The sequence below is a fragment of the Glandiceps talaboti genome, chromosome 2 (assembly GCF_964340395.1).
Source record: "Glandiceps talaboti chromosome 2, keGlaTala1.1, whole genome shotgun sequence".
NCBI classification, from domain to species: Eukaryota; Metazoa; Hemichordata; class Enteropneusta; family Spengelidae; genus Glandiceps; species Glandiceps talaboti.
In genome coordinates this window covers 8,016,946-8,034,582 of record NC_135550.1, presented here as the reverse complement: position 1 = coordinate 8,034,582, position 17,637 = coordinate 8,016,946, and the positions used below count along the sequence as shown (strand labels likewise).

General features: G+C 33.9%; 1 protein-coding gene across 1 annotated transcript in view; it reads right to left on the bottom strand.

Moving 5' to 3' along the window:
* Window positions 1-6,440: 6,440 nt before the first annotated feature.
* Window positions 6,441-17,637, bottom strand: part of LOC144453469 (CB1 cannabinoid receptor-interacting protein 1-like) — a 32,297-nt gene continuing 21,100 nt past the window's right edge. The window contains exons 3-4 of the mRNA XM_078144775.1: window positions 13,710-13,854; window positions 6,441-8,100 (exon numbers count right to left, since the gene is read on the bottom strand). Coding sequence (XP_078000901.1) covers window positions 7,933-8,100; window positions 13,710-13,854 — 313 coding nt within the window. The 3' untranslated portion in view covers window positions 6,441-7,932. The remainder of the gene's footprint in view (window positions 8,101-13,709; window positions 13,855-17,637) is intronic.

Sequence of the window (17,637 nt, the reverse complement as noted above, 5' to 3'; positions counted from 1 at the left end):
GACAACAAGATGTATCGTACAGTCTAAATCAAAGCCAGAGCATAATTATAAAGAGAGAAAAAAAACCAGTTCTGAACTATGTACTTACAACATGTGAAACAAACTCTTTTTTGTCTTCCTTTGTCATTGTACAAAAAAACTTGAAAAGTACCAATTCTACTCTTACCTCACTCTCTACTTTGTCTTTATTATTTATATGTCATTGCGAATTGTCGGCAAATCAGGGAGCTATAAATTTTGATCATTCGGGTGTATCAAATTTATTCTTGTCATATATTTCAAATTGTCATAGTTTATAAGTCAATAAATAAAACATTTAACAACATTAAAAACTTGTAGTCTGAGATTTTTTCAATCTTTACATTACCCCTCACACTTCGTAACAGTTTTCCCCATGATGAAATAGGATCTTCCTGACAAATTCAAATGATGTCAGCCAACCACAAGTTGCAAGGCACTGACGTGTCAAAATACAGATACTGGTAACAGTTTTATGGCATAAATAAACAAGTAACATTATTTTTTTTTTGGAAATCATATGTGTGATAGCGCCCTCTCAGTTCAGTTTAAGCTGTCAGCTCTTTTGTTTATTACTTCATCTTTACATAGAATTTTGACATTAACATTGAATAGAGAGAAAGGAAAATGTGAAAAGAAATATAAAGCATTTTATGGAAAATAGTAATTTTTTGTATGCTGTGATCGCATGATTGCACATGCAGTTACACAAGTACACGAACACATGTTTTGTTTCCCAACCAGATAAACTTAGCACATTGTAATGGTGAGCTTTCAGTATTGTCGTGGCTTTGAAAATATTTTCAATTGTTGGATTTGCATGTGAATCTGAAGCACGTACAATGCACCACTGATTAAATTGGAAAATGCTAAGCTGCTTTTTTTTTTACTTGGTTTCCAAAAATTCAAAATATCAATGAAATGGTGATGCATGCCATCGTGTTTTTTTTTCCGCTGATGGTTTTCATAAAGTTAATGGCAAAATATGGTCGTCCTGGACTTCTTACAAACATGTACTAAATTATTTTCAGAATCATTTCAATACCAGGTTTCTGCTCTGCTTACAGTAAGTATTAATGGTTATTTTATGCATCAGTAAGTAGAATACTACTAAATACATTTTGGTATGCAGCAAAACCCAACTCACAACCTCAAAAAGAAAAAATATTTAAAAAAATAAGAATATGTGTAAATTTGTGGATTACACAGTAAGATATGTTACGTTGTGTATAGTTTCACCTTTACTGGCCCTGACCGATGTGTGAGGATGCTGAATCACGGCATACCTTAACAGACTATTTGTGGATATGAACACATAAACATTTTCACTACTAGAAAGTCTTCAGTTAGTTCTCAAAGACTTAATTTTTACTAATTACCAGACTGGTATGTTGTGTTCATGTATAATTTATTTTAGGCACTACTTAATTTTGTGTGTTTGTTTTCCAGTAAAATAAGTCTTTAGCAAAGATGTCCAGATTTACAGTATGTATTTTGTGAAGGGGGGGGGGGGGGTCATAAAGGTTAAATCATGGCTTTAAAATACACAGGTGCATGTCATCGACTCTGGAAATGAAATAGAACAACTGTTCTGTATTAATTGGAAATAAAGAATCTTATTTAAAATCTATTACCCACCATATCAAAAGGACAAGTTGGATGACTGCGTTAAATATTCTGTATTTAATAGAAGTGTCACGTACTGTACATGTTGTGAATACGTAACGATGTAGGAGAGACCAATACAGTGTACTCAATGTGGGCATTATATGCAATCACGATCACCTAGCTCTGATATTAGATTGGAAATGTGGCAGCTGTGTTGGAGACCAGAATAACCCTGAACTAAGTCACACATCTTTACCAGTATATTAAGAGATATGTCTAGACAAGATGTGTATGTGACTGAATTACACAAAATGTATAATCGCAAAGAAAATGGTATTACACTTTCAAAATTAATATAGAGTGCTTGTTTTCCCCAGACTCTGTGCTAACAGTGTATGTACATTTCAGGCATGTAGACATTAACTCAGAAATTTTGACCAAAATGTTATTATTTCACTAAAGTATTGTGAAGTGTACAATTGGGTATAATTCGATTTATTTGAAGGACTTTCCAATAAAGTTGCAAGTCTATTTACTCAAGATCTCACTACTGAGATTTGAACTGGGGGGCCAACACATTTTAGAGATTCCTGGCTATTTTCAGAAACTACATGCATTTCTTATACACTAACAGTATTTTATAGCCTTGTTATTGATTTCCTCTCCCAGTCCACATGTTTGAAAACAATTTTAATTCTAGAGATTTGGAAATAATAAAATGTATGTATGTATGTATGTATGTATGTATGTGTGTGTGTGTGTGTGTGTACGCATATGTGTGTGTATGTGTGTGTATGTATATGTAGGCATGCATGAATGTATGTATGCATGAATGTATGTGTGATATGTATGTGTATGTGTGTATGTATGTATGTATGTATGTATGTATGTATGTATGTATGTATGTATGTATGTAGAAAAAAAATGCATATAAGGAACTTGTGAGACAGTCCGAATAAATATATGTAATCCGACGTTTCGAATAAAAGTTCTTTGTCAAGGTATAAGGTAAGACACAGTTGGTAAATAACAGACTATATCTGAATGAATGAATGAATGAATGTATGTATGTATGTGTGTATGTATGTATGTATGTATGTATGTATGTATGTATGTATGTATGTGTGTATGTATGTATGTATGTATGTATGTATGTATGTAGAAAGAAATGCATAAGGAACGAGTGAGACGGTCCAAATTAATAGATGCAATCCGGCTTTTCGAATAAAAATTCTTTATCAAGAAATTCAAGGCACGACATAGTAGGCTGACACCTGACTATATCTGAATGTTCTGGAATAGAGCGACAACCGCACGAGATTGACGGTTATACATGTACATGTAAAAAGATCTAAAATTCACACGCACCAAAAAGAACCCTATTAGAACACGCCTGAAACATAGAATAAGCATAGTTACATAGTTTAAAATGATGTAAATAATCTATTAATTCCAAGGGGTTCCAGCATTCCAAGACGGAAAATGATTTCCTCCTCCCCTCAGCCTCTATCGATTCTCATCGCCAGAAACCTTACAAATTCCTGAAATAGACATATCTAATACACTATGATCGTTGGTAATAAAATGCATAGATACTTGATTATAGTTACGATAATTCTTTTGTCTGATAAGACGGAGATGTTCCACGAAATGATCACCAAGATGATGCACAGTCGAACTTTGTATGTAGGTATGTATGTATGTATGTATGTATGTGTGTGTGTGTGTGTGTGTGTGTGTGTGTGTGTGTGTGTATGTATGTATGTATGTATGTATGTACATGTGTATGTATGTATGTATGTATGTATGTATGTATGTATGTATGTATGTATTACACATTGCAACTAAAACCAAATTTCATCAACAAAACTGTTTGTGTATATTTGTCCATTTGAGTATATCAAAACAGTACAAATTTGGTCTCACTTAATTTTTTTATTATACTATATTACTAGTTTCCGAAAAAATTTATATATTCTTTATTTGCAATTACACTGACGTTTTAGTCTCACACAAGAGACCTTCTTCAGGGATAGACTTAAAACAAACATTGTAAAAAATGCACAAATTGGCTACCAATTGGAGCAGGTATGGTATTACACTTACAAAGTTAGTCTTGTCCCCCCCCCCCCCCCCCCGACTCTGTGCTACTGGTACAACAGACAGTAGACTTTAATTGAGAAATTTTGACCAAATGAGAATTCATTATGTCTATGTTTATACCTGTATGAATGCTTACTGATATGTTTGCGAAAGAAATAATTTAACTATAAAAATAAAAAGATTTGTTTCTGGTCAGGACATTTTGTCCAAAGTGGTGAGATGACACAGTTTTTTTTTATTCTCAACCACTAAATCTACTATTCATGACAGCTCAGACAGTTAACTAAATATGAGATGACAGTTACTGCTCTTTTTATTTAGTACTTTTTAACTTTAGAGCAGGTGTGGGTGTGGGGGCAGATGTCATTTGTTTGTTCATAATTGGCTCTGCAGTTGTCTTCACTGAAGTAGGGAAGGTTATTTTTGTGGATCTGTAGAGTGCATGGGCTGAACAAACATGTAAAAAAAAGACCGATATGAGGGTATTTAAGTGAGGTGCACACTGACCAGCCTAACATAAAACTTCTTTTTTTCAAATAGAGAAAATCATATTTTGTATTCTGTATATTTTCATCACATTTTATTTCAAATGTACATTATCCATCTACGCAGGACACACATGTACACAAACACGCACAAACAAACAAACAAACACACCCAAACAATTGGTGACAATTTACAGTGACTTTTATTTCAATATTACAAAAATTGGCTTGGCGCAATACTACAAATACTGACGTAAATGTACAGTGAAATGGCCACACATGCAGTCTGCATTATTCTGTACTTCTTGTATATATTTCTATGCCAGACAGTGTTGGTTCATTTACAACAAGGCACCTTATTATAATATATAGTACATGTACCAAAGTCTACAATATTTCAGCTCAGTATGTAAGTGACATTTTTGTTCAGTTATGGATTTTTGACAGTGACGTAAACACAACGTACGTACCATCCAACAATTATTATTGCATTCAACATTGTAAGGGTATGGTCCAACCTGCACCAAGATAATGCTAAGACTAATAAGAAGTCTAGATGATTACAGATTCTAAATCATTTTACAACATTTCTGATCTCATTTGATTTTATAGATGTATAGAATGGGGCTTGGGGTGGGGGGGTGGGGGGTGGGGGTTGGTGGGTGGATGGGGATGGTGATACAAACAGAAAGGTGCATATTTCAGACACCAAACTGTGCATCTGTGTTGATGTGACATTATAGGACAATTTGATATGATATCATGATTATTGTCCTACATACCACAGCTGTTAGCTCAGAATTAAATATATGCACACCTGCATCCCTGTCATCATTCATACTACAAATTTTGGTTGTAAATTATAATCCATGTCAGGTGGCCTCAATGCTGCAATACTAGAACATCACGGGAACAGAAATATTACTTAACACAGAATGTGCCTCGGAAATAAATTTTGGTGTAACTTTGTTTTAAGAAAACTCCAACCTATTCTCAGTTACACCCAATAAAAAAAAATCTGAGTACAAATATTTGAAAAAGAGGTCAAAGTGATATCAATTTAATTCCGCCATTTTAGAATCCAATATGGCTGCCAAATACTGTGTTATTTAAACTCTGTGGAAAAATAAAAAGATTGGCGATTTCCTTGAAAACTAGATGGTGAGTCCCCAAATTTCTTTTAGTATTTCAAAAGGACAAGGAACATGGCAAAGTTTGTAGAGATTTTAAGGACTTTCACTTTTAGGGGTGTCTGTCCCCGAGACACATTCTACCTTAATTAGAAGTGTGACTTTCAATTCAACTTTGGTTAAAGGTTGGACCAGTCCTTTTAATATTAATTAATATTTTTTGCAGCATTACAAAATGCCAAAGTTTACAGTATACTATCGATCAATGCTATTTTTTTTTTTACAAATCAAGTATACTTTTCTGAAATTAAAAAATAAAAAGAACTCATTAGTATATTAGCTCACAAAAAGTGTTTCAATCAGTTTCTTTTTAAAGAAGAAAAAAATATCTGAGGTGGAATCAATCAACATGCGTATTTTTTGTAAAGATATTAAAATCATTTCAAAATTATTTTCTTTTTTTTTCGTACTAAAATCGCTGAAAAAGTTGCGAGTTGATTTTTTGGCAAATACATGAATGTTTTTGAAAATAGAATAAAAACCACTCGTTAGACTATAAATTTGTGAAAGGCTTTGCAAAGTTTCCATGCAGCAAAGTTCACAACATTGGGAAGCGTGTAGATTTTTGACCAAAATCTGTCCACAAGGACACACTTCATTAATAATATAAGATTAAACTTATGAAAGAATGATAATAGTTATTAAAAAGAATCCCCTTTTTTTTTTTTAAATTCTCAGTACCTGAAATAGCATTTCACCTCATGCTATAAAGTCAAATGGAAAAAGAAAGTTGACTTATGCTTGAGTGTGCCTATAGTAATGTATGTGTAGTGTGTGGAGCAGAAATCGCGGCGTCGACCACAAAATCTAACGGTTCTTTTTATCATGTTTTTAGGTAGTAAAATTCTATTTCAGGTAACAAGAATTTCCTAAACATACTTTAAATACAACATTAATTAATAAAACATCTTGTTTGCAGACAACCTGTTTTAAATCTTAAATTAAATAACTTACAAATGTACAAGAATAGCAAAAAATTGAAATCAAGATTGAAATTTTTTTTTCTGAATTGAGACTTCATCAGTCACTATACCGGTATACAAATATAGCTAAACACATGATTGATGTCTATGGATGTGGTTAGACTGTTATAGAAGGAGAAGAAAATAGGCAGTCGTGATGACTTGGTATAATTCTCTACACAGCACCTTCTTATAGCTTCAGGGCATCAAGACTGTCTGACTTTCTGACAAAATAAGTAATGAATCCAAAGGATAAATGGCTGAATCAGTTGTGAACTTTGCAGAATCAGATTTATAAAAAATTAAGAAAGATAAAGAAACGTGGAAGCCTTAAGATATTATGTGATATTGAAACACTGACATTTGACCCACAACAACGATTAACGCGATGACTCATGTTAACGTGTTCAATGTGCACTTTATAAACAAATCAGAATGTATACGGTTAGTTAACCAGCGATGGTGAAATCTTGTCAGGGAGAGTGGAAAGGCTACTGATTACGTATAGAGAAACAGAATAGAGACAATATGCACATTTGCAAAGTCTGTCTACAACATGCCGTGTAGTTTCACCGTAAAAGGAATGATTATCCATTTCCACTGCGTGTCTCATTACATGCACAGTTGCCATTTTCTATATCCAGCAGCCTGAATTTTCTTCATTATTTTTTTTTCTTCTTAAATTTGAAACATACCTCGAGAATCAATATGTTCACAAGTGTATGTTTCATCCAGTGGTCCTAATTAAACATCCATGCTATAATAATTACAGTATCGTGATCACCATCCTCCTCAAGGCAACAAACATTGATCAGTCGCAAAGTTCAGATGTCGTGTGCCTTAATTCTGGACTTTTTGAGCGATCTATATACATGCATGATGAATGTACATATACGTATGCTGACTTCTGTCAGACATATTTGAAATGGCTGAAATGTAGAGTATGAATTCACCACATAGTTTTGGCTAAGCCATCGGATTACAGTTTATTGCTTGACATTTCTTAATGTAGCATTCACACTACATGAATGGAACAAAACAAAATTGTTCAAATTACTTAGACTATCCATCTTTTGAAATTATACAAGTTAATTTTATCCCTTACACTCCTAAAACAAAATATGCATTTCACCATAGTCTGGTCATACTAGACATAAAACAGAGTGACCATAAAACATAGCAGAATAATCCGAGATAACTTTTTTTTTTAGGACTGCAACAGCACTTATAAGGACTATATATAAACATACAATACAGTAATTCAGTATACACACTACCTGATACAAATTACAACATTTTTACAATGTTCCCTTGGGTAGGGTTCCAACCTATGGGACAGATAAACCACAAGTACTTGAAATAGTTTTACGGACAGTTTTAAATGGCCACTAATTGCACAATGAACAGTTTTATGGCTCTGGGCATGACTGTATGACAAAGGGAAGGATCAAGGTTTCACTGTGACTCACAGTATTAAGCATACATCACATAATCATCTTCCATAATAAGTTATATATGATATCCAATGTATTCCTTGAACCATATTCCACATGGCACCGTACAATATCATCGGAAAGTTTCTTTGGTTACGGACACAAAGCCAGCCTTTTCATTATTTGGGATACATTCCCATTCAATGTGATGGAGTTCTTCACCCCATTTGGCATGATGCTTATCACTGGGTTTGTACAACTTGCACTGGAGGGAAGCATTGAAGACGCCCATGTCTTCAATCTGCAAATTACAAAAAGACAAGAAGCAATTAATTTATACCACGAGCACACAAGCCGAGTTAAAAATGTTTGAACAAAAAAAAACAACATGGGATTTATACCCTGGTCATATCTACATCACAACAATGTGTGTCTACATCACTGGGTTTGTGGTGTACATTTATGTGTGTCTATATAAAAAAAACACACATTAAGCAACGTGACTACTTTACACTTTTAGATTACAACAATTCTGTAAATGTCTTGTTTTACAGATGTTGCTGTAGAAAATAAATAATTTGTTGAAAGAAACAAAAATTGTATGCTCCCTTTGCTTTATATTAAAAGTGCAAAATGTCATATTTTTAAATTTTACACATCCTCCTCCCATAACTTTTCCAACTCAACAAAAATTGGCAATCTCTTCTATAAATACCATCAATTTTTACTCTTCATTTATTTATCTTGTTTACATTGCCAACACTCAGCAGTCCGATTGAATAAATAACTTGTGGTAAATTTCACTCAGACAGAAATAAAACTACCATAAATAACAAACATAACAATTTCTGTCCCATTGAGTGTTAGTTCTTTGGTTGGAAACAGTAGGCATCTGTGTGAAAAGTATGTGAAACAGATAGCTGAAGTCAGGACACATACAGTGTCTTCATAATCTGGCAGATATTTCAAAGTTCAAAACAAACCATGAACCATGCTAGTTATCTGTGAATGTCATCTATACCTCTACAGTACTGGGAAGGTTAAAGGTCAGCTTGATCACATTTCCTGTATTTTAATCTGTTCATCATTGCATGCATTGTGCTTGGCTGAGATACATTCCGATTCAATGTTGACTTAAGTTCTGATGCGAGAAGTAATTAGCATATTGAAATACTTATATAGTAAGTGTTTATTTTGGCACACTGAACTTGTCGATCACACTTCGGCTCTACTTTATTTTTGACATCATAGAAATATGTTTTACTACTACTACTACACTAGATAGTTACATCAATTTTAGTTATTCTAAATTTACCTGTGAAAATTATTCCATTTTCATGCTGATGTATTTTGCCACAAAAGTTGTTTCAGAAGCCAAAAATACATTTATAGAGCCAAAATTGTCAACACTAAAGCACATGCAAGCAGTTTTACCACAGATCTGACAGTTGTGTATGTGGTAATTACACAATAATTATTGATAACACTGTTATGTGCATCCCACAAGTGATGTTTTACAGGTCCACCCTTCAGGTTGTTATTATTACTTCTTGAAAGTCAAGTCAGCATATTTTAGTGACTGTTTCTTTCCAAAATGCAATTCAGTCACTTCCAGGTCACTTTTAAGGCACTTTCAAGTCATTTCAAGTCACTTTCGGGTCACTTCCAAGACACTTCAGGTCACTTTGGGTCATTTTCAAGTTACTTCGGGTCACTTTCAAGTCATTTCAAGTCAATTTCAAGTCACTTCAAGTCACTTCAGGTCACTTTCAAGTTACTTTGGGTCACTTTCAAGTCAGGTCACTTGTAAGTCACTTTGAGTCACTTTGGGTCACTTTCAAGTCACTTTGGGTCACTTCCAAGTCACTTCAGGTCACTTTTAAGTTATTTCAGGTCACTGTCAAGTCATTTAAAGTCATTTAAAGTCATTTCAGGTCACTTTCAAGTCATTACAGGTCACTTCAGGTATTGTCGTTGAATTACGTCATATCACTCTGTCCTACAGTTTGTTTCTACAAATTAAAACGGCACTATTGTTGTAACTGAAGTATTATTTTTTTCAATCAGACAACCAACAATTTATTCACTGAGGAAAAAAGTTAAAATACCAATAATTAGACATTGTACATATTAGAGGTCCATCAGTACTACAAGTAATAGTTTGAAATTGTGATTGTATTGGGGTGCAGCTGATTTTTAGGTGTGGACCCAAATAAATTTGATGAGGTTTATTGTACCACAATTAATGTTTGCAGCTACACAAATACTGTTCAGGGGTGTATGATATTATGAGTAAGTCATTACAGCTACCAAAACAATTTCACAAAATGTTCCAGTGGCAGATAGTGCATTTTAATATATCAACACATCCAATGTTATTGCTAGCTAAATCTTATTATCTTCTGTAGAAGATTCACAGACTAGGATAAATAAAAGATGAGGATGATGATACCGATACCCAAATACTAACCTGATATCTTAATATCATATCACATGTAAGTATTTAAATCTCACACGAATGACGTCAACAGATGTTGTGAGCTTGATACCATATGAGAACACACTCTAGGCTATATTTCATAATCACGGCTGACATACAGCAAACTGTACACTATAAATTGTTATGTATGTCGTGCTACTGCATCCATTATTTGCTCTCATAAATACTTTATTTTACAATTATAACAAACACAATGTGTTCCCTATTTATGATTTGAAGATTGCATGAAAGTATTACATGAGGGGTATTTTGTAACTTGTGAATACATGCCTCGATCTTTTTTTTTGTTTTTAACTGTAAAATTTTTTTTTTAAATGAAAATTGAGAAACCTTAATTTGATGTTGTCATACTTTTTAATTATTAATTTATTTTCTCCATAATCTCTTAATAATAGCCATTTTTCTTCAAACATGTAATATCAGATTAAGAAATATGATTTAATGCACACGCACATAATCCTTATTTTTATGTAAAACTTAGAGCTGTTTTCTTCATAACTGAGTCAGCTTCGTACAAAATAATGTAAAATGAAAAATTAAATCTCATTTTTATAATTTATACTTTCATTTAATACTTCTTGAACTGTATTGAACATCCATATCCACCTCCCCTTCCCCTTCTCCCATCCCACAATTTTGCACAAAACATGTTGTCAAATACGTTAAATACCACCCACCATCCCAGTATCATCAAGTCCTTGGGCAAGACAGTTGTTACTGGTATGCACTGTCAACCCAAGGCAGTTCTAGTCTAGAATTATATGCGAGTGCTCATTTTCTAAGATTTCTCTCTCCATTTATAGTCAAATGCACAATTCTACTGAAAATCTAGCTAAATCTCCTGCTGGGGAAAGGGTGAACAGTGCATGTCAGCAGTATATAATCCACCACACACTGACATGTGGTTGTAATTGGTTACTTCGTTCAGTTTACTACAAACTCATCTTTTTAGTCTTAAAGTAATTGAAGTCATGTGAGAATACAATAACGTCATCGCATTTATATCAATTCTTCAATAGCATAAATCAACCACTGTCTGTGGTGAGAACGAAATGTAGCACTAAAGAAACCCATTTGACTATACGATGGAGAGAGATCACAGAAAATACAACCACACATATAGTTCCTAGACTAACCCAGTTCTATGGGGAATTAGTAGGATTATAGACCAAACATGATAGGCACCTCTTTCATGTATATGTAGGGTCAATGGCAGGTTTATAGAGGATTGACATTAGTTCAATGCACTTACATTCTACAGGACCTGTATAGTCCCCATGGAGTTCAGCACAAGAAACTCAGTCTGAAAATGCCATTCTGCTATTGAGGGCCATACAGAAATAATAACTATAAAGTACTTTGAACACTTTCATTTATTATCATCAGTATATCCGTTAATCTCATAAATATATATTTCCATAAATGTATTAACTGCTTGACTATATTACTACTCTTAAAACAACTGTAACTTATAATCGTGATCTTGGGATTTCAAAACATAACATCACAATGCATTAGGGGATGTAATCCACCCATGATGCATCATGGGAAATCTTCGTTCCAAACATTCTTGGCAAGTTACATCAATGGAACTTTTGAACTGTTGGTGTCTTTTCTAATGTCAACACTTACAGGACTGACAGTCACAGCTGATGACATTTAAAGCTATGAATAATATTCTAAACTGTAGAATATATGTTAAAAGTTATTGGCAGGGACATTAAAACATGTAAAATACTACATACACTATATGCATACTTTACCCACTAGAGGCTATATATGTAGTGTTGACTTCCCTACAAATGAGTCATCTCGCATATCTACGTAATAAAGTTCAGAGGTGGAAACCACTGATGTCAAATCAGTTAGGTATCAGAGAAAAGCGATTTGAGTTTAACTACAGCCAGATCCAATTTATTTACTGAGTGTGATGAATACGAGTACATAAACCCCCCCCCCCTTCCTTGTACCCTAGATTAGCTGTGGAGATTAGCTGTGGAAATCTACATGTCAACAAATTGAACAGTTCTGATTGACTTAGACAGGAAGGCCTGTTATATACACAACTTTAAGTGCTGTTGATCGGATACAATACTTCAACTGCCCAGAGACAGTTTTTAATTGTCCACGGAATCTCCGTGGGCATCAAGTATCCGTGTACTGTCACTCAAAGTAGTGATTGCTAAAGTGCTCGATTTAAACCACAGAGATGTGGTGAAGCATGCTAATGTGTGCAGTTGATAGATCCATACCGTTATTATGTTGTTCCTAAAGTAGAAAGTCAAACATCCTATTCAGTAAATCTGACCCTGTATAGATATATCTTTTTCATGTGATATTACATTTTCCTATAACTTCAACACATTCACTTGATTTAATCTGAATGCATTCTATCCTTTACGTACACATAGACTTTAGATTTCTCTATATATTTATGAGCAAATCATTTTATGAATTTGTCAGTTTCACTCTTTTCCATGTTCATGAATAAAATATATGAAAATTGTTATGAATTTATCACAGTTTTAATTTCTCTGCATAATCATATTGAAAACAATAATATAACCATTTTTATAAATTTATCAAAGTTTCAAAGCTTTCTTCCTGGAATTATTCTTTCACCATGTTCATGCTACAGTATATAACTTTTGCTACTGTATATTTGCACATAAAGAAATCACTGATTAATAAATCAAGTTGTACAAAACTTTGAAATTTTTGAGAGAAAAGTCTTCCACATTATCTCTCAAGGTTATTATAAACCAAGGTATTAAAATGAATTCTCTCTTTATTTGTTTTAATCAAGGCTTTGACAATTTCCTCTGATTTTAAATTGACATAGAAATGAAATTTTTCTGTTAAATTTCTTTGGTATGAAATACCTTGTAATTAAAAGGGTTTTTGTTACTAGATTTTCACAGGAACTAAAATTCTTACACAATGAGACTATGTATATTATACATTTCAGGGAATAATTATAAAATAATAATTAAATACTAATAATAATCTTTATTCATCCAAATAAATTTGGTTGAATGGTCACCATAAGAGCAGCTCCCTAGTGCCCTAGTGTTAAAGAAGCAGGCGGAAACCAGAATACCTGGGGAAAACCTGCATTGTTCGGCAGGGTCAAACTGAGCATCACCCTTCTTTACATATAGACCTTGTTAAATTTTAATGAAACACAGCCAACACTTGGCAGGTTTGAACCCAGACTACAGACTCTGGTAAGATGTGTACGACAACCAAAAATACAACTCTCAACCCAACCAATTCCTCGTCACATGCCGCTCTTACTTGACACAAATTAATTTTGATGTCCTTCCAATATTTTTTTCGAAGTTTGAATTGCTGTAGCCCCCCTCACCCACCCAACCCTATATCACATGTTTTTTTCATATAAAACTTACATGCATAATAATTTGGAGGTCCTTCCTAGATCCTTTATTGGTGACTTCCATGTCCATGGTAGACCACTTCACAATGAAGTTTTTCACAATAGAGACATCTTTCTTGTGTTTCAATTCTAGCTCCTGGCCACCTATCCGGAAAGTTCTGCAACAGATCATAAATACAGGACAACATTAGCCTTGTTAAGGAAAAGAATATCCATATTAAAGATCAATTCATTTTTTATAAAATATTGTATTTATAAATATTGTATTGCATTACATTGCATTGCAATGTATTATATTGCATTGCATTGTATTGCAATGTATTGTTTTTATTGTATTGTATTACAGTGTATTGTATTGTATTGTATTGTACTGCATTATTTTCACAATGTATAAATATCAACATACATGCACTTACGGACACACACTAAAGTTACAACAGTAAAGGACATAACAAGTGGCTCTAAGGACATGACAAGTGGCTCTAACAGAGCTAATGAGACGTCTTGCCCAGCCTCTTGAATAAACATTACATCAAATTATTTTAGTGAACAACATTAAACACTGAGCAAGAATGTAGCAATAGATGCAATGATTGGAACTTGGAGAAATTGTGTAGTATGTGTCCAAATAGTATCAATGTACTATCGGGTTGCTCTAAAGGGTACCACAATTTTGCAGCAACTATTTCAAACAGACTGTATCTTATTTTCCAAAGGAATGCAAAAAAAATCATCATAAATATTGTATGACCATCATGTTTACATTATCAAATACCTAACAATGTAGAACAGCAGTATATCAATTACCACCACAGAATGTTGATTTTGTAAACATGGGAGTCAGGGGGTCGGGCTACGGGAATACCATCACTGGTATCATCATCTTTGTTTTTGAAAGCTAACGTTACGTTCTACGAGTACCACCCCCTGGAATAACTTTCTCAATAGTATCCTTGCAGTTCCAATTTGCAAACCTGAATGGTAAGGAGTGACACCCCCTGGAATAGATCTAGGCATACCATCCTCTGGAACCTTGCAGTTCCAATGTGCAAATATGAAGGGTAAAGGAATGACACCCCTAGAATAGATTTAGGAGTATCTGCACTCTCTGGAATAACTTTCTCAATAGCATCCTTGCAGTTCCAATGTGAGACTAACCATGAAGGGTAAGCAGTGACACCTCCTGGAACAGATCTATGAACCACCCTCTGGAATAACTTTCTCAACAGTATACCGGTAGTATTTTTGCAGTTCCAATGTGCAAATGTGAAGGGTAAGGAGTGACATCCTTTAATGACAGCATTATCAACATGACTGATTATTCTTGTACTTAAAGCTTCAATGCAATATGCAAATATGAAGGGTAAAGAGTGACACCCCCTGGAAAAGCATTAACAACATGACTGATTCTGGCTTCAATGTGCAACTATCAAGATCAAGGAGTGTCACCCCAGGAATGACAGCAATGGTATTACCCATAATACTTTAGTACAAATACAACATTCTTAATAAGTTAATAAGTAACCTTACAGGTGAGGTCATTCATGAATAACTAACACACATGTGTTTCACAAGACAAAAACTGGTGTACAGAGATTGCTGCAGGGTGTTTTACCAATTATATAGCTGGCAAAAACTAAGGCAAGTATACAGTATCCGTACATTGAACTGTGTTTATTTTACACAAGGTAAGTCTATGAAGCCAAGTCAATGTTCTTAACAAGAAACAGCAAATAGACAAGTCACACATAAAATATGGAGTACAGTGACTTGCACAGGCACTAGAATCAATCTGCATTTTTTTAAAAAAGGTACAGTATTTTTTTTTACTATACTTTTTTTTAAAAATCATACAGATTGGTTCTAGTGCCTGTGGTCACTTGTGAGGCAATTCCATTCGATGATCACTTTTAAGTGAATATTCGTAAACACCTAATAATGTCATTATTTTGTATTATGACTGTCCTTGAATAGAATATTAGCTTACAAATGACTGTGAAATGTGCCTTGTGGCATCAACAGTCAAAATACAACATGTACAATTTGTCCTATATTCAATTTATAGACACTTGTTATTCATTTAAATGCTTTATATACCATTACACCTTCATAGTCTAACTTATTAAAAACTGACGTCTGCATGATTATAACACATTTCTTTCATGAATTTGTTTTTCATATATATTAATTGATACAACACTATATATTTCAATTATTCACTTATAAATGTAATGTAACTTTAATTCATCAATTTATATTCATATATCGAATTAATGAATTTTCATTTGAAGATATATTCATGGGGATTCTCAGAATTTTTTATTAATGTGTACATTAAAATAGAGAAGGAAAGGAAAATTATTAAGAACACAAATAGGCATTGCAAAGACCTCTTCATTAATTTATGTTAAATTACATATAAGAATTATATAATGGAGAATGGAATAATTCTGTTCTGAATTATTATTTATGAAATCATAACCCTGGCCAATTTTGGTACATAAAGGTGTACTAGCATAGTCTAGTACATATACGGTATCGTTACCATTTACACCTCCACTCACATAGTCTAGTTCCTATACGGTATCATTACCACTCACAGTATAGTCAAAGTCGTTACTCTAGAAGTCCTGAAATGCATGAGATGCAATTTAAAATTCATCCACAGCCACCCACACAGTTCATTAACATCATGTCTTTGTATAATCAATCACACAATTCTAACCAATTACACAGTCCCTCATAAAGTTAGTGTTTATTGGGACGGTTATGTAATGTCCAAATATGGTATATTTGTCAGTGGCAGGATGCTACTTATACACTGTTTATGTTACTATTGGAGTTTACTGATTGGATGAACAACTTTTTGTGCTGATTGGGGGACTTTTGACCAGAGGCAGTTTAGTTAGAAACCATGTTGGCATTCAGACTACTACTAGCTGCACTTGGAATGTTTTTTGAAATTGTTTTGTTAGATGTAATGATTCAATCATAATATTGTACACCCTGAATTATATTGAATCACATGTGGGTGAAGTATTATTTAGCTGTACAAACATGGTGCAATAAATCCAATCCAATTTATTTTTGAATCCACACCCTAAAATCAGCCCCCCCCCCCCCCCCCCCCCCCATGTGATCATGTTTTAACCTATTGCTGTACTACTTATGGATAAATTCAACATCTAAAATTACAAGTACAATGCGTAATTAATGGTATTTTAACAATTTTCAGTGAATATATATTAATTGCTAGTTGTCTGATTGAATAAATAATACTCCATGCAGTTGCAGCTAGTGGAGTTTTATACATAGCATTATTTTATGTTTTCTTTTATTAGACTACCAAATACAACATGGGACCTGGGCTTATAGAGGATTTTATTTCTCCTAAACTGGCAAACTATGACTACTACCGTCCTGAAGTCCAGTCAATGACAATTTCTATATTCTTAGCTTTCTTTATACTGGTATATGTGTGTTCTATACTAGCTGCACGGCTGTTTACCAAGACATATGACGACCTAAGCACTCGCGAGTCGGTGTTTTGGCACCTTCTTGTAGTTCGAGCTGTGTATGCCATCTTAGCCATAATAATCGGTATGTGGTGTCTGTTCATTGGCTATGAAGAATTAATCATGGACGTGTCCTCATTCACAATGCCGACGACATTCATCGCATTACTGATGACAATCGCACATTTTCTACTCGCAACCTTTGTGATGACAGCAAGCTTCCTAGTATTAGGGGGAGGTAATGTTGTACTGCTCCTCCACCACTGGGTCACCCTGATCAACTCATACATGATTTTAATAAACCAAGGCTCTCACTTCTTCATGGCAATGTCATTCCTACTGGAAATCTCCTCACCATTTCTTGTAGTATCCTGGATACTCCTGAAATGTGGAAGATGTCACACCGCACTGTGGAAAATCAACCAG